Genomic DNA, 27,236 nt, shown 5'->3' on the forward strand with positions numbered 1-27,236 from the left:
TCTGGAAAGTGGAAGGCTGGGGGAGAGACACCGCCAGCCGCCACCATGACAAGAAGGATGTAAGGTAATGGTAAGCCACAAGTCATGTGGCAAAATATAGATTTACAGAAATGGGTTAATTTAAGATAGAAGAAGTAGATAACAAGAAGCCTGCCACGGCCATACAGTTTGTAAGCAATATAAGTCTCTGTGTGTTTACTTGGTTGGTTCTGAGCATCTATGGGCCTGGCGGGTGAGAGAGATTTGTCCTGACTGTGGGCCAGGCAGGAAAACTCTAACTACACAAAGTAAGTATCTCATGTTTTCAGTCCCCTGTGGATTTCGTACAAAAAAAAAAAACCAAAAAAAACAAAAACAAAACAAAACAAAACAAAAAAACCCACTTGAAACAGATAGGAAGGACTATCAAGGAGCTGGAAGGAGAAAGGGAGTAACAGAGTAAAGCCTAGTACTTTGGACAATCTATGCTAGTAAAAGTAACAAACCAAACAACACAATAAAACAAAAGGAACTTCCTAAGATTTAGAATTTGTCTACACTCAAAAGTGGCTAAATTGCTGAGACTCTAGTCACTACTACTCCTTTTCTTAAAGGAAAATTGTGGGTATCAGCACAGTTTCTGGGTGAAAGGGATGCGCTAAGTTATAGTTGCCCCCATGGTATCCCATCAGAAATATTAGTGCCATCTCCATGTGCATTTGTGGCTGAATCCCTTTCAAAGTAAGAGGGGACATTCTAAAATAAATAGTTTGCAGCACGTAAAAACAATCAGTTGTAAAATAATAAACAAATTTTTTGTTTATAGCTAAGAGTCCTTTAAAGACCATTTCAAGCTTAAAATGAAGACAAAGACTCACATACTTGATGGCAAAGCTTGAAGTATACAAAGGATGAAGTTCCTATCCCTAAAGGCTAAGGAAGGTGTAATGACAGAAGCCAGGACAGTTACCACCACTTACCTAGCCTTTGATGCTCCTTACCATTACGAATGCAGTTTTAACAAGTATTCCTTTGGGGTTTGTTGGTGGTGGGTATTTTCTGAGATAGGGTCTCGTGTCCTAGGCTGACCTCAAACTCACTGTGCTGACAGGTTTGTCAACTTGACACAAGCTAGAGTCATCAGAGAGGAGGGGGCCTTGATTGAGAAAATACATGGGTCTATAGACAAGCCTCTAGGGCATTTTCTTAATTCATGAGTGATGGGGAAGAGCTCAGTCTATTGGGGTGGTGCTATCCCTGGGCTGGTGGTCCTGTGTTCTGTAAGAAAGTAGGCTGGGGGCTGGAGAGATGGCTCAGAGGTTAAGAGCACTGACTGCTCTTCCAGAGGTCCTGAGTTCAATTCCCAGCAACCACATGGTGGCTCACAACCACCTGTAATGAGATCTGGTGCCCTCTTCTGGCTTGCAGTCATACATACTGTATATATAATAGTAATAAATAAATAAATCTTTTAAAAAAAGAAAGTAGGCTGATGGACAGCACACTAGAACTGACCCTGTTGTTGCCTGTGCAGGCGAGCCAGCCCTGAGGGTATAAGAACAGACACAGACACAGACACAGACACAGACACAGACACAGACACAGACACACACAGACACACACACACACACACACACACACACACACATACTTCTTTTTTGTTTGTTTTGGTAGTGGGGAGGTTGCAAGAATAGTGGGCAAATTCAAGAGGATAGGCAGAAAAGTGGGATTGAGATGTTTCATGATGTGAACACACACACACACACTCAATAAAAGTTAGCAAAAAAAAAAAAAAAAAAAAAAGGCAGGCTGAGCAGGCCAGGCCAGCAAACCAGTAAAGTAAGCTCCCCTCCATGGCATCTGCTTCAGCTTTTGCCTCCAGGATCCTGGCCTGCTTGAGTTCCTGTCCCAACTTCCTTGATGATGAACTATGATGTTGAAGAGTAAGCCAAATAAACCCTTTCTGCTCCAAAGTTGCTTCAACTATGGTGTTTTATCAAAGCAATAGTAACCCTGACTAACACACTCATTATACAATTCAGAATGACCCTGAACGTCCAGTTTTCCTGTCTCTACCTACTAAGTGCTGGGATTACAGACATGCGGCTCCATGTCTAGTTTTATGTGGCACTGGGGGAATCAAACCCAGGGCTTTATACAAGCTAGACAAGGACTCTACCAACTGAAGTACACCCCCATCCCAGAAAGTACTATGTTTAATAAGCGTTGAAAGCTCTCAGTCCTCTCTTGCCTTCTCACTTTTCTAAAGACACACACTCGAGTCCAGTTCTTGGCCCTTCTTCAAATAGTTTTTCTTAACAATTTCTGTGATTTCTCACGTTTTGAGTAACATCTGCATGCAGATAAGTCTAAAGTCAACACTTTCTAGCTATAATCTGTCTCTTCAGCTCTGAGACTGGATTTTTTTTCTCTTCCTACCTTTACTGTGATATAATCAACAAAATTACATCTATTTAAGTAAGGTGTTCAATGTGACTACTTGGATATATGTATATCACTGAAAATTACAACAATTAAGTCACCTCAAATATTAGTATATGATGAGAATACTTAACATTTTTACTAAAAGTCAAGTATATATTAACCATAGTCATCACAAAACCTGTACTCTTGTGACCAGCATCTCCCATACTTTCTTCAACTGTCTTGGCTTCCAAAGATAAGATTGCATGGTGTGTTTTTCTGTGCCCTAGCATTATCTTGGGTATGTTCATGTTACTGAAAGCAATGGAGTTCCTCCTTCAGCACTGAATAATTACTCCATTACATATGCCTGTCTCTGTGTTTTTATCCATGATGAACAGGCTGTCTCTTTACTGTGGTTACTGGAAATAAAGATCTATCCTAAAGTAGGGTTGTAGATATTTCTTAAGAATGGTCACTTTCTCTCTCCCAGAAGACACTCAGGAAGAGGATATACAGTGGTTCTATTCTTCATTTTGTGAGGAACCTCAAAACTAAACAAGCTTTCTTTCCTAATGGACATAAAGTAGAACTCAGCCATGTCCACTCGTTTATACACTGTTCATAGCTGCTTCTACGCTACATGCCAGAGCTGAGTAGTGACAAGTACTTCTTGACTTACCTACCTATTAAATGTACTACCTAGCACCTTGACTGTCTTCTATTTAGTGTTTATACCGAGGAAAAAACAGACCTACTCTTAAATAATAAAAGAAAAAGCTATCTTCTAATTTTCTTTTCTTTTCTAACTGCAGTTTGTTTTAAGACAGACTGTCATTACCTGCCATTGCTGGGCTGCTGTGGAGACTGTCTGGAGTGATCCGAAGGCTCTGAGCGTTGGTCAGGAGATCGGGACTGGCTGCGGCGGGGAGGCCTGTCATGTGAGCGACCTGAATGATCTGATGCTAGTGATTGTATTTCTGAAATATCTGTTAAATAAGAAGGGTGTTTTCCCATGAAATGATTATAATAAAGTATAAAGTATTCAAATAATATAAGCCAGAAGTGTATTTCACATAAAATAATTTTAAGCATTAATATCATCTCCAGTGAGCAAACCAAAATGATTGTATGTAGTGGTGAACTACATACAAAGCATTTGTATATAGTGACAAAGACAGACAAGATGTACATGTAAATTTTAGATGTTTGAGAACTATCATTTCACTCAAATATATCCAATTCTCCTAGTACTTTTAGAAATCAATTGTGAAGGGCTGGGTAGTAATGGCGCATGCCTTGAATCCCAGCACTTGGGAGGCAGAGGCAGATGGATCTCAGTGAGTTTGATGCCAGCCTGGTCTACAGAACGAGTTCCAGGACAGCCAGGGCTACAGAGAGGCCCTGTCTTGAAGGCAATCACTTGTGACCCTCCAAACAGAATGGTACTCACCATCTCTTTCAGAGACATTCGCAGAATGGATACTGTCTGAAAGATCAGGGACATTCAATAAGGTAGCTCGCTCATCTCTTTGAACTACCATCTTTAACTTGCCTTTAGACCTTTCTATCAATGTTTTTGCATCTGTCAATGACATATTTTCTGTCACAGTACCATTTATCTGCAACAGAAAAGAAAACAGGTTGGAAAGTAAACAACGAAGTACAAACCTAAGTCTGATCTGTTACAGGGAGAAACACACTCCCAGACTGCTGGAAGACCTAATACTACCTTTATACTTTTCTAAATCACCAAGAGCGAGCATTCCTACAAGTAAACTAGAAAGCATTTCAACAGTATCTAAAACAACTATCAAAATTATCCTGGTGAATGATATATATTTGCAGTAATTAATTCTCTCAGGTTAACCCCAAACCTCATAAAGGGCATGGCAAATGCTGATTATTCTCTCTGGCAAAACTGCTTCAAACACAAGCAGAGGTTACACAATAACTCTAAAAATTTGTTTCCTGTTTCAGTTCATTATAATATACAATGTGACTATACCTTCAAGACAACATCCCCTTCTTGGATATTACCATCTCTTGCTGCCAAACTATCTTGTGAAATTTCCTTTACGAATATATGGCTGGCCAATCGAAGACCATATTCTGGAAGAATACATTTAAATATCTTTAGTTCAAAATCCTAAAACAATTAAGTGCAGTTTAAATTGTGAGATTAAAATTTCTAGCCTTATGAACCACCTTGCCCCTAAGACCATCATCTTTAAATCATTGAAAGTCTACAAAGTCATAGAAAGGCAAAGTAAAACATGGTTCAAACAGAACACTATGTGTTCCCATCTTACTGAAAAGGAGAAAGCCCTAAAAGACTGTAGCCATTTTTTTCTGCCTATGTGATGACATATTAGTGTCTGATAATGTTTAAAGAACAGAATTCTTTAGTGAATTGCTTGAGGCTTGAAAAACTGAAAGTACAACAATACTTTTGACAACTGTTATGAATCAGATACTAGTTTTGTTTCCCTTAGCTCTTAAGTATGTACAAACCAAGAGCTTTAGTGCATTCTATTAATTAGTGCAATGGTTCACAATTAGTCAAGCAGATGTGAATAGGAGTTAACACATAGTGCTCTCTCACTCAACCCACAAAGGACACAGGAAATGGTGATTTCATCTGTCAGTGGATACGTGGTCACAGTTAAGAAAATTACAAAATATTTATTAGAAAACAAGAACCTAAACCAGGTGTGGTAGAGCACACACATGATGCCCACACTCAGTGGCTGAGACAGGACCAGACTGAGTGGACTGCAGTTAAGGCTCTATCTCAGGAAGACAAACAAAACCAAAGCTCTAACTATCAGTCCTGTGTCAATAGGCTGGGCAGCGGTGGCACATGCCTTTAGTCCCAGCACTCGGACTCAGACATCCAGTGAGCCAGGCAGATCTCTGTGAGTTAGAAATCTAGGACAGGCACCAAAACTACACAGAGAAACCCTGTCTCAAAAAAACAGAGAGAGAGAGAGAGAGAGAGGGAGGGATGGAGACGGGAAGGAAGGGAGGAAGGAAAGCAGGAAAAAAAAAACAAAATTAAACAAAAACCCAAACTAAAAAGTCAAGATGAAAAACAACTAAGTTTCTAATCTGCAATAAATTATGAAGCCTGTCATGCAAGAGTCTAAATGTTCCATCACAGATACAGTTTAACTTTAGGTAAATATTCAAAGAGTATACACAGAAATAGGGCTAGTACCAGGGTGAAAAAAAAAAGTTAGTGACATTAGGCGATCCAGGCAGGGAATGTTAAGCACTTTGCAAACAGCCATTCATCAGAGAAAAATACAAGACTAAGGAAATATTCATATTCACAATTAAAAAGTTACAAATGGTTGGACATGGTGCACACCTTTAATCCCAGCACCTGAGAGGCAGATGCAGGCAGAACCCTGTGAGTTCAAGGACAGCTTGGTCTACACAGTGAATTCCAGGACAGGCAGAGCCACACAGTGAGACCCTGTCTCAAAACAAAACAAACAAAAAAGACTACAAGTGATTATTATACAGATGGAGCCCAAATAGTCCTTGTGTATCAATGTATGTCTTTATTCTAGGTTCTTCTCTGAGTACACACTATGTGCAGCACTGTAGATTAAAGTAACAGATCAGAAAGCTGTTACCATGGTAACTGAATAGTACAACAATGTATTCAAACAATGGGACTAAATATGCACAGCTACCAAGGTCAGAGAAGGCCTCTCTGAGAGAGAAGAACCAAAGCTAAAACTTCACCTAAAAAACATGAAAAGTCAACCTCAAGGGTGTGTTGAGCAGGAGGCTGGGAGTGTTCAAAACAAATGCACCAAAGTAGGCAGGGAGAACATGGCAGCAGGTGTGATGGAGTCCTAAATCTAGGACAACTGACACTGACAGGAACACCAAGAGAACAAGCAAGCTGGCACCTCCATAAAAGAGGCTACAGAGGTCACCGGAGGGGTCCGAGACCAGTCACAACGGACAAAGCCCACTGAGGAGATAGTGGCATCCTGGAAAGGAAATTGGCGGTAGAGAAAGGCAGATGTGGGACAGGAAGTGGGTGTGCGGGAAGTGAGGAATGCTCATGACACACAGAAGAGATGTCAAGGGTAAGTATTCAATATCTGTGTCTAGCCTACTGAGAAACTGGGTGGACAGGAATACAGTCCACAAAATACTTTACTAGAAACACAAAGAAAAAATTCAGAATAAAATGTGATTGATTCCCTTGAGATGGGGCTGATTCTGAGGAATCCCTACGGACAGCTAGCTGGGCATACAGGAGTGCACTCTGATTTGGACTAGAGAAGGAAATGGTAACATTAGCAGTGCACTGAGGTAATGGGGATGAGGAGAGTACTATAAAAGAAATCACAGTGAGTGGAAGAAAGATTCTTGGACAGAAAACTAGAGCATTAAAGGATAGGATGATGAAAATGGAAAGGAGAAGTGAGAACTTCAGGAAGATGAGTCTTACAGGAGTCCAAGGAAGACATTATTCTACAAAGTAGACTGGCTGGGAAGTAGTACTGAGGGGTCTAGAAGAGTCTGGGAATAGCCTTGGGGCTGGGAAGCAGGCCCAGATCAGAGAGCTGGAGCACGAGAGCAGCACCAAGTGCAGCACCAAGTGCAGACTCCTGTGCTGACTGGCCCACACTGCAGGAGTGGGAGGGTGCCCGTGCCAACAAGATGAGGTGTCAGATCAAAGCTAACCTTCCTAACGCCCTTCTTCACCAACTCGGAAATCAAAATCATCAGCCACACCTAACTAAAAGCAAGAGGGAACAAAGAGCCATCTCAGAAGGTAATAATTGAATAGAAAGTAGGTGGACTTCTATTTATAAAAACGGCCCATCTCTCCCCTCTAAGTAAGTCCTTAGATTTCTTTCCACGGTCATATTGATCTAAACACAGCACTTCAATGATAGTGTGACATTTCTTGCTAGCATAATTTGATTTTGGCTGTTCCTGTCACAATAAAACCAAAATTCAACCAGTATACACTTTATTTCAACTTCAGTTTGCTCAAACAAAATGATCTGAGAAAATGTGTCAAAATGCCCCAATGTCTATCTTAAGAGGAGTTGACTCCTAACAAGAGACCATGACTATAAAGAAAAATGGAATAAAACAAAGATAGGGAAATAGGCTCACTGTGTGGCCACTGTACTCCGCATTACAACTAGCTTTGAAACTCTCACTTGGAAAACAATTCAGTCAGTGGAGAGTACCTTCATTTTTCCGAGACTTCACCAATGTCACCTTGGTGGGTTTGGCAGGCTGACTCGAGGCCACCGACCGCCTGTCGGAACGAGGGGACAGGCTCCTCTCCCTACTTGCACTTCTCTCCCTCGGCCAGTTCTTGTCAGTCCTTCTGCTAGCTAGAGCACCCCGGCTACTTCTTGGCTCGTGCACCTCCTCGTCATAACTATCATCCTCATTATCAGATACTGGTTCAGGATCCGGACGACTTACAGGGATTTGAACTTTCTTCTTCCTTCGAATGGTCTACAAATAAAAAGAGATTATAAACTGAGTGATACTCATGTACTCTCCATTCATGAGAGAAAGAAACATAAATTCTCTTGACCTACATTAACTAATTTAAATACAAAAGAGATAATATAGTAGTCACACCAATCTATTTCCACAATGGCTGCTTTCCATTCTCTTAATAAACAGATATGGCTAAGCAACAGATTAGGAATAATAAATTAACTAAATCCTTCCAGAATTTGTAACAATCTTCCAGGTGATAAGAATCACAAGTTTACAGGGAATTAATAACTGTTGATTGTGGAATGAAAGACTGGAACTATACTCTAAGCATATCACATACCTTATGGTCACTTTGTAACCAAAACAACAACAAACTCACAAGCCTAACTTCATTCCTTCATCAAAATTTGACAGTGCATCATTATCAACATCTACAGTTGCCCTGACAGACTGCTAAAAGATACATTTATTCATCACAAACTAATATACAACTTACTCTGTGGGAGCTCGGGAGCTCAGCCTACTTTCCCAACACAAACTGCCTCCTGTCTCTGAGCTGTCCAATTTATAACTTCTGGCATGAGTGCAAGTTCGTTCCTGCATTCTTCCCTGTCCACTCATTTCTTTGTTTCTAAGTTTGAGATCTATGTGCAGCTTCTGAATGTGCAGTTCTGTAATCCTACTTGGCTCCCTCACAGTGGTACACTGGTGTCCTCGGGAACCTGCAAGAGCGTCTTAGGGAACATGTGTCTTCCTTCTTTTGACCCCTTTAGCTCCTCAAGCATTTGGCTAATTTCTGATTGCTCCATCCTCTTCTGTTTTCTCAACCACCAGTCCTCCCACAGCTTCACTTGCATTTACATCTAAATGACGTCTACTGGTTTCTTCCCCTCATCTGCCATGATAAATACCAGATATGTTGCAACATAATAAAAACATTTTGTATTGATGAGGCCATGTAAGAACTCATTCTACTAGTAGAATTCTTGCTACTGCTCAGCCAGCCTTTCATCGGCATCTTGTTCCCTCTCAATGAAACTGCCTAGCACAGGTTTCTTTTAAATCACTCACCAAGGCCTCAGTTCCTTGGCCGGCTTTAGAGAGTCAGTGTCCCTTCACTCCCCTCTTCTGAGAGCCCTTCAATGTGCCTCATTATTGATGCTTCTTTTTTTTGCTCTCAGAATTGTCTGTGAATAAAACCTACCATTTGGGCCTGTTCTCATCGAACACACTTCCAAGAGGCTTCCTCATCAGTTACCATCCTATGTGACTTGCAGCTTTCACCTCTCCCAGTTTACCTCAGATCTGCCTGGTAACTGTCTAATAACCTTGTCTTGCTATTCCCTTCCAAATTACACTATATTTCTTCAGTGGGCAAATTTCTTCTAAGACTAAGTCAACACTAAACATTGTTGGTTCTTACTCCCCAGACTAACCAGAGTGGGTCTGTTTGAAGTTAAAGAACAAGCAGCAAGAGAAGCCAGCATGTGGGAAAGATAAGCAATGTGCTGTTAAGAAAGGACACCTGGCTATCCATGTCCCCCACCCCCAAACACCCACTGGTTTCACCTCTACTTCAATATCCAGCTAGTTGTATTAGAAATCACACCCTGTACTGCATAAACTAGGCATTTCATCCTGCAATCTCAGACTATGGCTTTAAGACAGTAACTTGAAATGTACCCTGAACAATTCTTCATAGACAATCTTGGCTTTTTCTCTCTGAACAAGTCACAATTAAGGTGGTAGATGATGTGAGTTCAGAGGAGGAAGGTAAAGCTTTCCCAGCAAACAACGTTCATATCAGGAAGGAGGGCCACACACACTTTCACAATATTTGCCAAGATCCAGGCTAACTTAAGTACATAAAGGAGAAAGCAGCATTAAGCCACAGAAGTCTGCACTTCCTCTCCCTTTATAAGCAAAAAGAAAACTACTATCTGAACTTAGATTAAATACATAGTACAGAAGAGTGAGGAACTACCTTTTCATTTCTTTTTTTTCTTTTTTCTTTTTTTTTTTAAACTGGAGCTGAGGACCGAACCCAGGGCCTTGCACTTGCTAGGCAAGCGCTCTACCACTGAGCTAAATCCCCAACCCCACCTTTTCATTTCTTAACCGACAGGGAGGAGGAGCTGGGTGTGCAACACCTTTAATCCCAGCACTCTGGAGGCAGAGGCAGAGGCAGAGTCTCGGATTTTGAGAGCAGCCTGGTCTCTGTAGAGTTCCAGGACAGCCAGAACTACACAAAGAAACCCTGTTTGAGAAGAAGGGGAGGGAGAGGGGAAGGGACTCAAACACCAAACAAGAAGAGCTGATCGTTCTACCAAACTGAACACAAAAGATACTCACAATTTTTGCATTTTTCCCACTTTTTCTTAGCTGCTGAACAGCAAAAGCATGTTCAACATTGTCCATTGAAACTCCATTAACCATCGCAACTCGGTCATTTTCCCTAAAGGGGAGGGGAAACACCAGAAAGACATGTTAAAGAAAACCACATAAGACCTTACTAAAGTCTTCTTTGAATGATAGGTTAATTAATCTGCTTGTCTTTAGAGCAATGATAAAACAGCATCAAATCTTACTGTCAGGTCCGTCACAAGAACATTTAGCAAGTAACTAACCACAGGACATCAGTTTCTTTTTCTTTTTTTGATGTATCAGTACAGTGTTTCCCCAAAGGCCTGAACAGAGCTGGCACTACAACAAATAAAAAGACCACTGGTAGCTGAAATAGAACATTAGATGAAACTAAGTCATCCAGCTAACAGAGACACCATCATTAAATATTAAGTCTTTCTCCTTTTGAATGTCTTTGAATCCTTCTGATTAATAGTCTCAATTTTTCCTTCGTGCCCTTGTTATTATCTGTATTGCACTAATCTCCTTAACATACAGAAAGGGAAGACTTCATGTGAGAGGCCCTCAACAACTAGTGCCTGCCTAAACCAGTTACCAGTTCTCTTTTCACTCTCTTAACTGTCTATTTAAAGTATACTTAGCTGTCCACTTACAACACAGGCAACGATTTCTTAAGTGTAAGTGCGCATTCACTTAAGGGAAAATATTAAATAAGTACAGCACAAGTTGGATGTAAATAATCTTGAATCACTAACAAAATAGATCCATGACTGGGGACAGGAACAATGTAGAGGGGGAGGAGGAAGGGAGGAAGGGAGAGGAGGGATGGAGGAGAGATCTGAATTAATGAATTAAAGAACAAAGACCCACACACTTACTGTAGTTGTCCTTCAGCTGGCCCTCCCTTTAGCACATCTGAAATCACTATGGAGGTTTCCCCACTCTGAAAATGAGGATTATCTCTTCCACCAGATATTGCAATTCCAAATCCAAAGCCAGGAGCCTAAAATAGTAATTACAGTAAAATAGTTCTATTAAGGACAACAAAATTGCTCATTACAGCATATATAATGTAGAAACTATAAATTACAGTCATATTGCAGCTATGATTTATACTTACTTGCATGGTTATACATTACAATCATCAGCCCATTCTACAAGAATGCATGTTTTAATAAATTATACACCAGATAGAACACATTAAAAATATGAACTGCAAGCCGGGCGGTGGGGGCGCATGCCTTTAATCCCAGCACTCGGGAGGCAGAGCCAGGCGGATCTCTGTGAGTTCGAGGCCAGCCTGGGCTACCAAGTGAGTCCCAGGAAAGGCACAAAGCTACACAGAGAAACCCTGTCTCTGGGGGAAAAAAATCAACTGCATACATATTCCATAAGTGCTAAACTGATTTTAAAATTCTGAAAAGAAAGATCCTGAAATATTTTTGATTATCAGGTAGGGTCCTGAAGGGACAAGCAGTGCTCAGTGTGATCATCAGGAACATTGACACCTGGTTCAGAAATGACAGACTTAATTCATACATACACCATCTGTCATTTCACACAGCCGCCTTAAAATTAAGTATTAGGTATTTCAACTTCCCTCAATTATTCTAAAAATCCCAGAAGGAAATCTCTACATGAATAACATGCTAACATCCCACATAATAATGTATGTAATAGGAGATGCATACCAGTTTTTTTGTTTTGTTTTGTTTTGTTTTGTTTTTCGAGACAGGGTTTCTCTGTGTAGCTTTGCGCCTTTCCTGGAACTCACTCTGTAGACCAGGCTGGCCTCAAACTCACAGAGATCTGCCTGCCTCTGCCTCCCGAGTGCTGGGATTAAAGGCATGCACCGCCACCGCCACCCCCCAGTACAACAGTTTTTATTAGTCATTTTTTTTCTTTGTATTTTAACTAAATAAAATTATAGTAAGATACAAACTTCAGGAAGAACTAAAACTTCTGACAGTGACTCAATGGCTCAATACAGAAAAACAAACCCAAATATTTCTAAGTGTCAGGAATGCACCTCAGCCTTGCTTCTGACCATACAGCATTTGTACTCTGCACTGTGGATACCACTGTGCCGGGTGATGACAATACCTGAACAAGTGTTTTACTGTACATAAAACTTTCTGCTCTTACAGAAAACAAATACTTTACCATCATTTGTCAGCATTTACGCATCAAATTCACATGTCATTGGATTGTACTGTGTTAGAATGTTTGATTTTAAAACTTGCTGCTTGAGCCAGGTACAGCTAGTTGTACATACATGTGAGCCCAGCAATTGGGAGGTGGAGGCAGGTGGATCAGAAGTTCAAGGTCATCTTGGTAAGTTCAAATCCTGCCCCAGAAATAGAGACCTTGTTTTTAAAGAACAAACAAAAAATTACTGAGTTTTTACTTGAATTTCATAAAAAACTATCCAGGGAGTTTGGGTTTATTTAGAATTAGAACAGAATACCCAAATGGACAGAAGTTAAGGAAGACACCTCGTACTGACATCTGCTACATACATGCATATATATACAAATAGAAAATTATTTGAATAATAAAAATAACATCATAGCTATTAATAAAGTACACAACTGCAATGGGTTTCCCAAGACACAAATTTTGCCTTTATGGTTATATTTACGTGGAGACAGGACTGTTTTTACAACAGTTGTCCTTATCAAGTTCCATACTGAAAGTGTATGCACACTGTAAAGGGCATGCAAACTGTTATGTCCTGTGAAATGAGGGCTGTGACAATTACTAAGTTGTGTGCAAATACATTATGTCTTGACAGAACAAACTAATTTCTATGTATCATTAGTTTCTTAATTGTTAAATATTCAAACTAAATACTAAATATTCAGATACTAAAAGTATACAGACATAGCACATCTTATTGATCATGCATTAGCAAATGGGTATTTGTGTTTTTACTTCTGGCCATTATAAATAAGACTGCTATGAATATTCACATGTTACTTATTGAGTGGATATCTGTTTTCATTTCTTTTAGGTCTAATTCTAAAAGTCCAATTGTCGGGTCACATGGTAGCTATATGGCTAACTTCTGAGGCACTCCTAAATTGTTTTCTATGATGGCAGCATTATTTTATATTCCTATCAGCAATGTATAAAAGTGCCAATTTATCTCTATCCTTGTCAACCTTTCCACTGTCTACAGTTATGAAGGGAGAGCTCACTGGGCTTTGACGATGTATCTCCTTGATGACTAATGATGCTGAGCATATCTTCATGTGCTTACTGTACATTTACATATCTCTGAAAAAATGTCTAGTCAGAACTTTTGCTCATTTCCCATCTGAGTTATGTCTTTGTATTACTGAGTTTTAAGAGTGCAGGAAACAGACTTCAAGCAAAGTTCTTATTAAGAAATAATTTCTTCTCTCATTCTCTGTTATCATCTCACTTTTTTGACAGTGTCCTCTCAAATACCAACATTTCCAATTTTGATTAGGCCCACTTCGCCTGTTTTCTCTTTGTTTTGGGCTCCTGACATCATAGACAACAAAGCATTTCCGAACCTAAGGTCAACATCTATTCTTGTATTTTCTTCTTGAGGGTCTATGAGTCTAGTGACACTTTGGCCTAGGATTCATTTTAAGCTACTTTGCGCATGGAGGGCAGGAACAGTCCAAGTCCATCACTTTATTCATGGTTGAACAGCTCTCCTGGCACCAGCTATTAAAGATCCACATCTCTTGCACTGCACTGGCACTCTCATCCCAAGTTTCCCTCTTATTCAATCCTTTCTTCAGATAAAAAAAAGACTTAGCAGCCCGTCGACAGATTCCCTCCTAATTTCCTTGTTTATATAATTTCAACCTCTAACACGTTACCATAATATTTTAATATGAAAATGAAAATGCCTAACTCATTCTGAGCATTCACTTTACCTCTCAAAGGATTATTAAAATATATGCAGTTTCTGAGGAAGAACAGTTGGAAATAAAGTGGGGTGTTATGATGGAAGAAGTACATCACAGAATCCAACCCCTTAAACATTAGTTACTATGGATGACACTTGCTAAAGGTACAATGGCCTTTATGTGACTACGAGAATTTACATGTGTTTGGTCTTGCCCGAAATATGCTCAAATAGTAAAATTTGCACCCATTTTATAACAGCACAAGGAAAAATACATAGTTTTAAAATACATGTTACTGATTACATGTTAAAATGGTATTTTGAGACTACTGAGTTAGGATATTATGAAAACTTTCAACCATTTTTTTAAATATGAAAACTAAAATCTTTTAATTTCCGTATGTGGATTATACTATAAGGTTATTGGACAGTGCTGCTGACCTCTTAGGAGAGGCTTTGTGGACCATTGTTGATCTCATGTGCCTACTACATTTTTTGGTTTGTGACTGAGTAGGCTTTCAAACCCCGAAGAGTATAATGCACTGCAATGGGGCAGACTCCTGCCTGAGGCATGTATTTAGCTGTCACTGAGGACTACTGAGTGTGGACGGAGACCAGCTACTTCATCCCCGGACATAGATCCAGGGAACGTCACCTCCTATGTTACCATAGAGATAACTGTAACCTCTTTTCTACTGCTGCTTCTTTTTCACTACAGCCAAGAATCAGAATCAACCTAGATGTTCATCAACAGATGATGAAAATGTGGAATATTTTTCTATAAAAAGATTCTCTTCCACTCTAAAGAAAAATGAAGTTAATAAAAATTGGAGGAAAATCAAGACTTAGGATGTACAATATTAAGTGAGGTCACAATCTCAAAGGAAACCAAAAATCTCATGAACTCTCTCATGCAGGATCTAGCCGATAATATATGTAATCAAATGTACATGTGAGTACAGTATAACATGAAGGAATGGTTTCCTTAAAAGTAGCTGGAGTTTGTTTGAAAGGACTTTGATGAGTTTTTTTTTTTTTTTTTTTTTAAAGAAAGATTTATTTTTTTATTTGTGTGCATGCATCCATCTAAGTGTGAGTGTGGGTTCCTGTGGAGTCCAGAAGAGGATGTCAGATCCACTGGAGCTGGAGTTACTGGCAGTTCTGAGCCAATAAACGAGCGTGAACTTCGGTCTCCAGGAAGAGCAGGGAGAGCTCTTAACTGCTGAGGCCCTCTTAAAGGTTCTGAAGAGACAACTTTTCCAAAGCAAGATGCAAAACTTCTGCCAAAGATGAACTGAGTTGGCTTCTTAAGGCTGCAGAACAAGGTTTCCAGATCCCCCATCCTCTGGTGTTCTAAGTTGCTCCAGAATAAAATGCAGAGTGTCTGGAGCAGGGCTGCAGTTTTCCTAACTATCGCGATAGTAAGTGACAGAGGGTTTGCTTGGCGGGCTATCAACTCTGTAGCGGTGTTGCAGAAGCAGTCAGAGTAGGCAAATGAATGTGGCTATGTTCTAAAGCCCTACTTACAAAAGCAGACAACGGGATTGCTGAAGAACGAGCTCACTTAGCAAAGTGCTGGCTGAGGTATGAGCCTGCGCCCGAGTCTGACAGCCCACATAAAAGCTAGGTGAGCGGCACATGGGGATGAAACAAGCTATGCTCACTGGCAAACCAACTCAGCATGATGAAGGAGCCCTAGGCCAAAGGGGAACCTGGTCTCAAAAAGACAAGGTGAATGGCTCCTGAGGAATGACACTGAGGTTGGGTCCTGACCTCCACATGTACACACACAAAAACAAGCAATAAACTACTACCTGGACAAACGTGGACTTTGGACCATAGTTTACTAACACTGACCTAGAGCAGTGGCTTTCCAGGTTTATTACAAAGAAAAAAGAATCAGATAGGTTATCCCTTCTGACCAAATATTCTGGTTCCTTTGGTTTAAGTAGGCCTTGAACACTACTTTTCTGGAGAAATCTTCAAACTGATTTCCACAAACAGCTGTACAAATTTGCACTCCCAGCAAGAGTGAATAAAGTTTCCTTTCTTTCCACATCCTCTCTAACACTTGTTTTCAGATTTACTGATGATAGTCTTCTGATTAGCACAAGGGTGTCTCAAAGGGTTTTGGCCATTTGTGTTTCTTTTTTTGAAAACTATCTGATCAGTTCATTTGCCCACTTGTTGACGCAGTTTCATTTCCTTTGTAGTTAATATCTGCAGTTACTAGTAAATCTGGCACATCTGCAGCGTAGCTGGTACAGATGTTCTTCCATTCTGTGGGCTGTCTGCCTGCTCTGCTGCTGCTTTCCTTTTCTGCACAGGAGCCTTCAGCTGTCATGTAATCCCACCTGTTGACACTTGGGGTTAGTCCTATGTGTCGGTGTTCTGTTTAAACTGTCTTGCTTACTCTAGCATCTTGAAGGGTATCACCAGTGTTTTCTTCTGAAACTTTTAGTGTTTTGGGTTTTAATTTCTGATCCATTTTGAATTGATTTTTGTACAGGAAGACACGAATCTGATTTCATTCTTCTGTGGGTAGAATTCCCATTTTGCCAACACCACTTGTTGAATAAGTTGTCTTTTTAATCGATGTATGTGTTTGCTTCCTCTGTTTTACTTCTGTTTATTCCACAGACCTTTCACTATCATCTGTAACACCCTCAGCATTGTTGTTGCTTTGGGGACTGCTTTGGTTATCTATGGTATCTGTGGTTACAAATGAACTACTGTGTTTTTGTTTCTAAGCCTGTGACATGGGAAATTTGACAGTAAATTATTCTGTAAATTAGTTTCGGTACTATAAACATTTTCATAATTTTAATTCTGCCCATCCAAGAACACAGAATATTTCTCCATTTCAATATTATCAAATTTTCCTTATAGACATCTTTCATTTCCTTGATTAGTTTCCTAAATACTTCAGTGGGGTTTGCTGGTACTTGAATGGACTCATTTTCCTAACCTCTTTCTCAGAGAGTGGACTGTTAATATAAAGGAAAGTTGCTGGTTTTTTTAATACTGATTTTACATCCTGCAACTTTACTGTGTTTAGGTCCAAAAGTTTTCTAGTAGACTAAAATAGGGTATTTTCACTAAATAATTAAGTAAGATCACATAATCTAAGGGGAAAAAAAAAACCTGTGTTCTCTCTAATATGCAGAATCTAGCCAATAATATATGTATATATGTAAACAAATGCATATGTGGGTATAGTATATAGCATGAAGAAAGAGAACAAGGCTAAATGTAAGGTGATGAGGAAGGGCTGAATGTGGGTAATGGGCATGAGCCGTCTTTCATTAAAAAAGGATATAAAGCTAATTGTTTTTCTAGTTCTAACTTTGTTAAGAATTTTTTGGTGTGGATGGTTTTTAAGTACATAGAATGTATTTGATACTAAAAATAGAATTTATCATGAAGCTCCAATAGGTTCCACTCCAAGTGCCTACTGTAGCTCTATTCTAACAGTGAGGACAGAATGTTAGCAGAGTCAGCCAAAGCACCCATCGGAAACTAGAGGTGTAATTTACTATTATCACATTACATTTCTCCTATTAGTGCTTTAGTTATTAAACAAGGAAAATGAAAAAAAGATACACATATTAGTTAAAGTATGGTTCTGGGACTGGGGAGATGGTTCATTTGGCAAAGTCCCTGCTGCACAAGCCTGGGGATCTTTGTTTGGGTCTCCAGGACCCATATAAAAGCTGGGTGAGGTGGCTGTGCATCTCTAACTCTAGTGCTGGGAAGCAGTGAAGACCGGCAGATTCTTGGAGCTTTTTTGGCCAGCCAGTCTAATAACCTATGAGCTCTAATGCCAGTGAGAGACCCTATTTCAAAACCAAGATGAGAACATCTAAAAAAAAAATAGCCAATATTATCAACCTCGAGTACGAGCACTTGTGTACACACACACACACACACACACGCACACACTCACACACACCCAACAACATAATTTCTCTATACTATTTTCTTTGATGTTATTAGGAATTCGGATATGAGGAAGTACTACAAATCTGTGTCTCATTAGCACAAGGAAATGGAGCACAATTCTGAATATTGAGCAAACCCTGTGGTTTTGTGTCTGTGTTACAAGTGTGCTCTCATCAATCAGGTAGGCAGTCCTCAGGCAAAGCTGGCAGTGTGATGACCAGTGGAGGCTGCATTCAGTGTCTGCCCTGAGCTTTAGGAGATGCCAGTTCCCCTGGAGGGTTCATCAGAGGTAAACAGATAAGAGGGTATGTCAAATTCACAGCTCTTTGGTTTCCAAAAGGTGTTAAGTGTTGTGCTGGGAGCATAGCATTGAATTGACTCTGCCTCACCAAAAAGAGACTGCACTTCTTCACCTCCTTCCCTGAAGGCATAACTTTTCTCCCCACTCCCCACCTTTTTCTAATTTAGTATTGTTTAAGTTTTATAAACTTTGTTTAAAAAGTTGAAAATAAATAAAACATCATACACTAAAATGAACCAGACCCAAAGTCTATCCAAGTCAATGACAATACTCCAGCTTTTCACAACACCTGTTTTTAGATTCATTTATTTATTATGTATACAGTGTTCTATCTGCATGTATGCCTGCATGCCAGAAGAAGGCATCAGATTTCATCATAGATGGTTGTAAGCCATTAATGCCGGGAACTGAACTCAGAACCTCTGAGCCATCTCTCCAGCCCTTCACAGTACTCTTAAATTAAAAGTTTAAAGCAGGAAGGTTTAAAGTTCCTACAGCAACAAGTGCAATCGATTACTATCCAGGATGCAATAGGAATAAATCCTGCCAGGCTACTGGAAATGTTTTTCTAGAGCATGGCTCAAAGCTCTGAATTGTTCCAACTTGGTGGAAGTTATTAATATCTTCTAACTTGGATCACACAATTCATCTTTCAGAATAAATACTAGTAACTGTTGTTGCAGTAACACTGAAATTGGGCATTTAAGACAATATGAAAACACCAAGAGCCAATGAACAAGAACAGGTGATGCTCTGTGTTTTTCTGAGACAGGGTTTCTCTGTGTAACAGAGCCCTGGCTATCCTGGAACTCACTTTGTAGACCAGGTTGGCCTTGAACTCAGAGATCCACTTGCCTCTGCCTCTCCCTCAACAGAAACAAAGTTGATATTTGACAAATAAATGACATTTTTTTTAAATTAGAGGATGAGTCTGATAATTCTTTTCAAGAATATTTGGGAAATTAAAATTAGTAAAATTTACATATCTTCTGAGTTAAAATGTAAAAGGGTCATAGATGGCAGTTGGCTTGACAGTATCTGATTTGCAGACCTATAGTTTGATTTTAATTATGTGATTAAAAATTAATGGACATTTCAATGAATAATTAGCTATCTTAACCTTTTATTATGTACAGTTAAAAAAAATTTGCAAACTTCCCATGTCTTATAAAACTTAGCTTCATACAAAATCAGTAATTGAATTTGTACAACTAACCACTTTGTGTATACTTTCCCTTATTTAGGCACTTTTATTTTAATTGAAATATTTAAGATTTTTAGAGATTCTCATACAGGAGTACTGTCTTTATATCATTTCTACTCTTCTCTCTTCCCCCTGTAACTCCTCCTGTGGCCTTCCCATCCCTCTCAAATTCATGATCTCTTCTTTATTTACATGCACACGCACACACGCACACAGGTAAGTATATATGTAAGTAGAGCCAAATAATTAACATGATCTTACAAAATCAAGTACTTGTAATGGTAAAATTGGCGATCAGTAGAAGCATCCTTTGCCTCATTGCTCATTTCTTTATACTTAAATGTAAAAGGAGAGGTAGTGTAGCTGGTCAGCAAAGTCCCTGACATGCATGGGATCCTGAGTGTGATCCCATAAAAATTTAAAAAAGCTACAGCAATCAAGGCAAAGGTCAATAAAAAGGAGCAGGGAATGAAAAATATGGATGCACACGTACATGGTCAATTCATTTTTGCTAAATGTAGAAAGGCAATCAAATGTAAAATGTAATCTTTTCAACAAAATGGCTGCTTAAAATAGTAAGTCATCCAGATGAATAAAATACTCTCTTATTTCTTTTATCATATACAAAATTTAACCCACATACAACTTTTAGAAAACACACATAGAAAGCCTTTTACTTCAAGGTTGGCAAAGATTTCTGAGATTCAAAACCAAAAAACATGATTGATGAAAATAAAAAACGCTGGCAGAAAACAACCCCAGGCGGGGTGGTGGTGGGGGGGGTATGTAAAACAATACTTGATGAATCTGATTCCAGAAAAAAAATAGATATGCATATATCTATATCTTGAAACTCCAACTTCTATGTGCAAAAGACCAGAGTTAAATGAAATGGCAATCCATATAATCAAGAAAACACTCTCAAGTCATATTTGATAGGGGTAAATATTCAAAACATACAAAGAACTCCTACCACAACTAAAAGCAAATGACCTAATTAAAACATAGAGGATGAATTTTAACAGGTGACAATTTTTTATTCATTCATTCGTTTGTTTGTTTGTTTCTTTCTTTTTTTTGAGACAGGGTTTCTCTGTGTAGCTTTAGAGCCTGTTGTCCTGGATCTCGCTCTGTATACCAGGCTGGCCTCGAACTCAGAGATCCACCTGGCTCTGTGGATCTCTATGAGTTTGAGTGCTGGGACTACCACCCAGCAGGTGACAATTTTTTGTTATGCATATGTGACAACTTTAAAAAGACAAACCTGAACACACTTGTGCCAGTTAAGTTATCTGTCAATTTGACATAAGTTCCTCTGGGAAGAAGAACCACAGTTGAAAAAAATGCCTCCATCAGATTGGCCTGTAGGCAAGTCTGTGGGACATTCTCTTGATTAATGATCACTTGTGGGAGGGCCCAGCCCTGAGGAGGTCTGACCTGGATTGTATAAAAAAGCAAGTTGAGCTGGGTGGTAGTGGCACACCTTTAATCCCAGCACTGGGGAGGCAAAGGCAGGTGAATCTCTGTGAGTTCAGGGCTAGCCTGGTCTACAAAGCAAGTTCCAGGACAGCCAGGACTGTTACACAGAGAAACCCTGTCTCAAAAAAAAAAAAACAAAGCAAGTTGAACAAGCCAAGAGGAGCAAGCCAGCAAGCAGCACTTCTCCATGGTCTCTGTTTCAGTCCCTGGCTCTAGGTTCTTCCCTCCAATTCTGGCCCTGACTTCCCTCAGTGATGAACTGTGATCAGGACATGTATGCCAAATAAACTCTTTCCTCCACCAATTGGTTTTGGTCATGGTGTTTATCACAGAAATAGAAAGCAAAGTACAATGTCACTTAATTAAAAAAAAAAAAAAATGTGGACAAGCACATCAAAGCACGTTCAATAGGTCAGGCAGTGTGGCTAGTGGTCACACTGTTTCCTACTATACAGGCACTGGGCTCAATCCCCAGAATCACTGGGGGACTTAGGAGGGCAATGGAGAATGAAAGATTAGTTATCCATCACTGTGGGAAAGTCTCTGACAAGAATCAGGTCAATAGAAGGAGGAGTGGATTTATTTTGGTTCATGGTAGAATATAGTCCAGCATGGTAGGGATGGTGGAATACAGATGGCATGGTGGTAGCAGTGTGAGGCAGCTGGTCAGTCTGTTCAGTCTAAGAGTGGAGAGACCACAAGTCCCAGGACCCCAAGAACGGTACTACCCACACTCAGCGTGGGTCTTCCCTCCTCAGGGAAACCTGTTTGGAAACATCGCCACAGACATGCTCCAGTTTGTCTCCTAATGATTCCAACCTCACTCAACTTGGCAATGAAGACTGATCATTACAAGGTGCTCGGCATTAACCACAGAAATACAAACTAAAAGAGCTACAATGAGAGACTCCTAGACATCTATTCAAATGGCTGAACTCAATGGTTAAAACTGACAATATCAAGAGCTGATGAGATAACTGAGTGCCACTCATCCATTGCTGGTGAAAAGGCATGTCCAGGCTGGTAATTTCCTATAAAACTAAATAGCTAGCATAAAACCCACTGCCATTCCATTTCTAAGTATTTACAAAGTTTATTTATGAAGTTATGGTCAAACAAAAGTCTGTATCCTAAAGCAGATTTATTCATAATCAACAAAAACTACAAACAACCTAAATGTACCATCAACTATAGAATGAGTAAATGTATACATTCATACAACAGGGTGGAATTTAGTAATAAGCAGGAACTAGATACCAATACAACAAGATTATGGAAAAGTCTCAAATGCATTAATCTAAGCATATGAAGTCAGTCTCAAAAGGCTACTTATTACATAAATCCATTTATATGACATCCCAGAAAAGGTCAAAGTTTAAGACAACAGATTATTGGTTCAAGGCCGAAAGTGAAGAGACAGAGTTGATTACAAAGGGTCTAAAGGAAAGTTTTAAGGTAATGGAGTCACTCTGCATTTTTACTGTGATATTAATTATGTGACTGTCAAAACTCAAAAATGTATACATGAACATATATTTTACCATTATGTAAATTACGTTAACAAAAATGATAAAGGTATTAAGAAAAATAAATGTAATACTTAGAATGCTACTAAGCTATTATATCCCAGCCAAATGAAAGCCATGAAGTATAAAATTATTTTATGTATCATACATGTGATTTAAATATGCTACCTATTAAGGATAATTCAAACAGGAAGCTACATTTCAGCTTTATGAATTACAAATTAAGATACATATTATTAAAATGATTTCATTTAGTGAGACAGAAAAAAATTAAGATACATATTAAAATGATTTCTTCATTTAGTGAGACAGAAAAAGGTCAACCATATCTGCCCAAAACTGAATAATTAACTGACTCTTTATCATCATGTGTAGATTCAAACACTCATGAGTTAGATAATCAGCGGTAGTGTTCAAGAACATGATTTCCACACCCCCACTTGTCAACTTCTCAGGAATAATCAGTGTCAGGCATATGACATATATTTAAACCTTTTCTAAGTAGGAAAACCAAGATTTTACAAGATAGATTGGGTCTGTCTGAAATCCTGGCACTCAGGAGATAGAGACAGGAGGATCAGAAGGTGAAGGCTATCCTTAGCTACTTAGAAGGTTGATGTGTGTGTGTGGTAAACACAGTGGAAATAGAGCTTTGAAACCAGGCTGGTCTGGGTTTTAATTCTACTACGAAGAATGACCCAATCTATCTTGTAAAATCTTGGCGTTTACATGTTTAAAATGAGGCTAAGACTTGGAGACATGGCTCCAAAGGAAATACTAGTGCCTTCTTTTCAAAAGGATTCAAGTTTAGTTCCTGGTACCCATGTTTGGTTGCTCACAGCTGTCTGTAACACCATCTCCAAAGGATCCAATACCCTCCTCTGGCTTCTGCAGGTACGTGTACACATGTACACGTGTACACACACACACACACACACACACACACACACACACACACACACACAAACACCAACCTTCTAAGTAGCTAAGGATGGCCTTCACCTTCTGATCCTCCTGAGTGCCAGGATTTCAGACAGAGATGGAACTCAGGGCTTCGAGAGGGCTAAATCTAAGCACACTATCAACTGAGCTACATACTAAGCCTTCTTTCAAGATTTTACTAGGGACATAACTTGCTTTAAAATTAAACCCCAAACCTATAAACATGTATATACAATCAGTTTATAATTTAATATATTATCTTTTATCTTTTCATTCAAATTCTAAACAACAAATCACTTAAATTCAGAGATTAAAAATAGCAAATATACAAGAAATATCCAAAAGGATATGTGAAAAAGTAATCATGCTCACTTCTGACCTTAATGAAGAATTTATTACAAATCTAATTTTAAACAAAAGAATATAGAAAAAATTTCCCCTTTCTTTTGGCTTCCTGACATCTGGCTTTCCTCTATTGTTTTCAAAGCTGCCAGTATCCTGAATTATAACACAGATTATTTACTGCAGCAGAAACTCACCCTGTGAAGCGTCACCGTGTGCTGTTCCCATATAGCTGTTTCCTCCATTGCTGTGCTCTGATAAAGGAAAAGAAAACAAAGCATTTACTTTATTAAAAAAAATAAGTTTTTAATAAAGCAAAGCATTCTGGAAACAACTTAGCATAATAAAATACCAAAACTTGCACTGTTAATATTAAAAATACTCTGGAAAACACTTAGTAACTATGAAAGGATTGTTTGTTTTTGTTTTAAGAGATAGGAAACCAGACCCAGGAACTTCCTTTGTTTTTAACTTAATTTGGACAGATGCCGCTCTACATTTAACACAAGCAGAAATCAAGTTCAAGCCAGCTAATTCAGCAACTTTATGCTTACCATCAGACAGGACAGAATAAAAGATACAACACTTTTAAAATATCTAAGTGAACATTTAAGAGTATTCTTCATGGTGTGAAAAGCAAGAAAAAGCAAAATACCTCTGCCCTCGGTATTTATAAATACGTGTTCCAGGAACCAGATGAAGAACATCTGATAGGTTGTTTCAAAGTCACAAGCAACACTGCTCCGTCCAGTTTCAGTTCTGTCAGACTCACTTCCTCTAACTTCATTCATAGCCATACAGAAGAAGGCTTTATGTTACACCTATCACACACATGCATCTACAAAACATTAAAACACAAATCTCAAGTCCCTCATCCCCCCCAGAACCATAAAAATCAACCCAACTTTCAGTGTAGATCCTAGCCAGACCACAGGGTAGCTGAGTTTTTATCTCCCACCATTAATCTCTCATGGAGAAAAGAAATGATCTAAAACATGAACACTAAAAATTTAAAAGCAAATTTCTTTTGAATTGGGCTAATTGCTCTTGATGGCTTACAGTAATAGTCTCTTTTTACTTTTTAAATAAACGCGGGTGCCTAATATGTATTTATTTCTAAAATAGATTTTTCAGGGTTATCAGAATGTAGGGTGAAAGGGGACAGTGCTGTGCATGGCATTCTGGGAACATCCCTCATCAGCTATTACTGTAAGTGTATCGTTCACAAGTGAGATCTGTTTCTGTAACATGGGTATCAGTAGCATCACAAGACTGCGCATCAAGATGCCAGGGAACCATTTCTCTTTTCCCACAGCAATTTTAACTGAAGATTAATGGCACCTTAGAAAATAGACCCCTATAAAGAAAGCCTGCTTCCCTAAATTCAAAGCAACCAGATTGCCTTTCCTCCCAAGTGAGTAAGGGAAGAAAGAGAAAGGACCTCTCTGTCCACTCCCAAGTGAGTAAGGGAAGAAAGAGGAAGGGCCTCTCTGTCCACTCCTAGAGACAAGAACTGTGAGCCTCACCAGCTTTCGTTTCCATCTTCCAATCATGAGCAGCAAAACTTTCTTTTAATAAGACTCCCCTGGACACAAAGCTGTTTTGTTTTAGTTTGTTTTAAACAAAAACTGACCAGATTTTTCTAAACACACACACACAACAACAACAACAACAACATCCACAAACCCTCCACAAACCGTCCTCCATCAATGTGAATCAGTGGCAGTGATAAGCAGATGTATTAACTATCAGCAGCTCCACTAAAATACACATAATAAAACGTCTGCAGTAACTGCCAGTCTGTGCAGCCTCAGCTGACATTAACAATGAGAACTGCTTGCGTAGCTCTAAACTGGTTTTTTCTGGATCCACTTTGTTAACTAGTAGCAGTGCTTCGATGACTTTAATCTCTATCAGTCCAAACTGTTAAGTGACCTGACAACAGGTACTTTCCTTGGAAACTATCTTAGGAAAAGTGTGTGGGTCTCTACACTGTTGTGATGATCACATAGTTTACATTGTTAGGCAAAGGAAAGCAGGTTACAAAACAGCTAGCTTGGATGTTGTTGAATCTAACTTTGTTTCAGTGTAAGCAGGGAGACGGCTGAAAAGACATGAAAAAAGTTCACATTGATCAGCTTGAAATAAAGGGACCATGGGTGTATTTCTATCAGGTGTTTTATCTTTTTGTGCTTTTTCCACTCATACTAAATTGGCAACATATTTCAAACTACATTCACATTCCATTGATACTTGAAACCTCAAATATTTGCTTCTAGTTGGACGTTGTTTTAAAGGTTTCGTTTATTAAATTATGAAAATGATTATTAATGAGTGAGAACTTGATCCTTTAGGCACGGGAGCACAGCCTCTGGGAGAATACCTAAGGTATCCCAGCCTCTGAAGAAAACAGAAAGCGAGCTGGGAGGGTGTGTTCCACTCTAAGTCCTCTGTACTGCTTTATAATGCTCGTCTTACTACTTGTGTGGACTTCATTTTCACGCTGTAACTTATCACTCATCTTTTTAAAAAGAACCACTGCAAAAGCTGCACAAGGGCCTCTGTTAACCCACACCAGTCCCGTTCTACAGTTTGAGGCTTGTAGGAAACTAAGGAACGGGATAATCCACCAAGCATGATCCTGCTTCTCGTATTCTCCATTAACTATGCAAGATACACAGAAAATGAGCTAGTCCAAAAAGAAGAGCAGCACCCAAATCTGTTACAAATTTGAAATGAGATTTTAGTTTTCCTCACCTATAAGATCAGAAAATTAGACTGAATTATTTCAAAGAAAATGGTCTTCCCAATTCCAAAAGTATACTAAAGGATAGGTTACAAATTCAATTAATTAGTATCAAAAGTTACTGAAATTCATGGTTGCTGTATTAGTTTTGCATACACTTCTAAGTTGATATCAACTGCCTAGAATCATAATTTCTAAAGAAGCAAAAAAAGCTTCACTTCAGAATCTGCCAAGAGTTTGTTTGATTTCTTTGTTCTAAGCTCCAGCTGGCAAATACACTACTCAGATCACCAAATCTGAAGGGCTTCCTGCCAACTCTAGATCCTAATTCTAGGCAGTTTCATCACCCTTTAGGCCAACTACAAATCACACGGAAGAGAGACAGGAGAGCGAACTGACAAGAAAGCTCATTTTCCTATGACTGACTAGGACTATCTGCAAAAGAGGGTGAGGTTTACTAGAGAAACAGCCAATCTCCAGACACATCACATATGCTGTGACCTAATGTTGAAAACTGGAACTCAGCTGAGAAACACTCCTAAGTTTTGGATAACTGAACAATTATCTACATCAGAGTTCATTCTGAAGACTGTAAGTGGAAG

General features: G+C 39.1%; 1 protein-coding gene across 7 annotated transcripts in view; it reads right to left on the reverse strand.

The window, feature by feature from the left end:
- Tjp1 (tight junction protein 1) overlaps window positions 1–27,236 on the reverse strand; it is a 247,469-nt gene that overhangs the window by 40,663 nt on the left and 179,570 nt on the right. For 6 of the 7 annotated variants that reach the window (XM_036184814.1, XM_036184797.1, XM_036184790.1 and 3 more), the window contains 7 exons: window positions 24,086–24,142; window positions 11,145–11,269; window positions 10,255–10,357; window positions 7,635–7,911; window positions 4,412–4,515; window positions 3,857–4,025; window positions 3,245–3,392 (listed from right to left, as the gene is read on the reverse strand). In XM_036184814.1, the coding sequence (XP_036040707.1) occupies window positions 3,245–3,392; window positions 3,857–4,025; window positions 4,412–4,515; window positions 7,635–7,911; window positions 10,255–10,357; window positions 11,145–11,269; window positions 24,086–24,142 (983 nt within the window). Of the gene's footprint in view, window positions 1–3,244; window positions 3,393–3,856; window positions 4,026–4,411; window positions 4,516–7,634; window positions 7,912–10,254; window positions 10,358–11,144; window positions 11,270–24,085; window positions 24,143–24,543; window positions 24,727–27,236 lie in introns of all 7 variants that reach the window. The other variant, XM_036184823.1, reaches the window with a different exon arrangement.

Source organism: Onychomys torridus, chromosome 1 (genome assembly GCF_903995425.1).
Source record: "Onychomys torridus chromosome 1, mOncTor1.1, whole genome shotgun sequence".
Classification (NCBI taxonomy): Eukaryota; Metazoa; Chordata; class Mammalia; order Rodentia; family Cricetidae; genus Onychomys; species Onychomys torridus.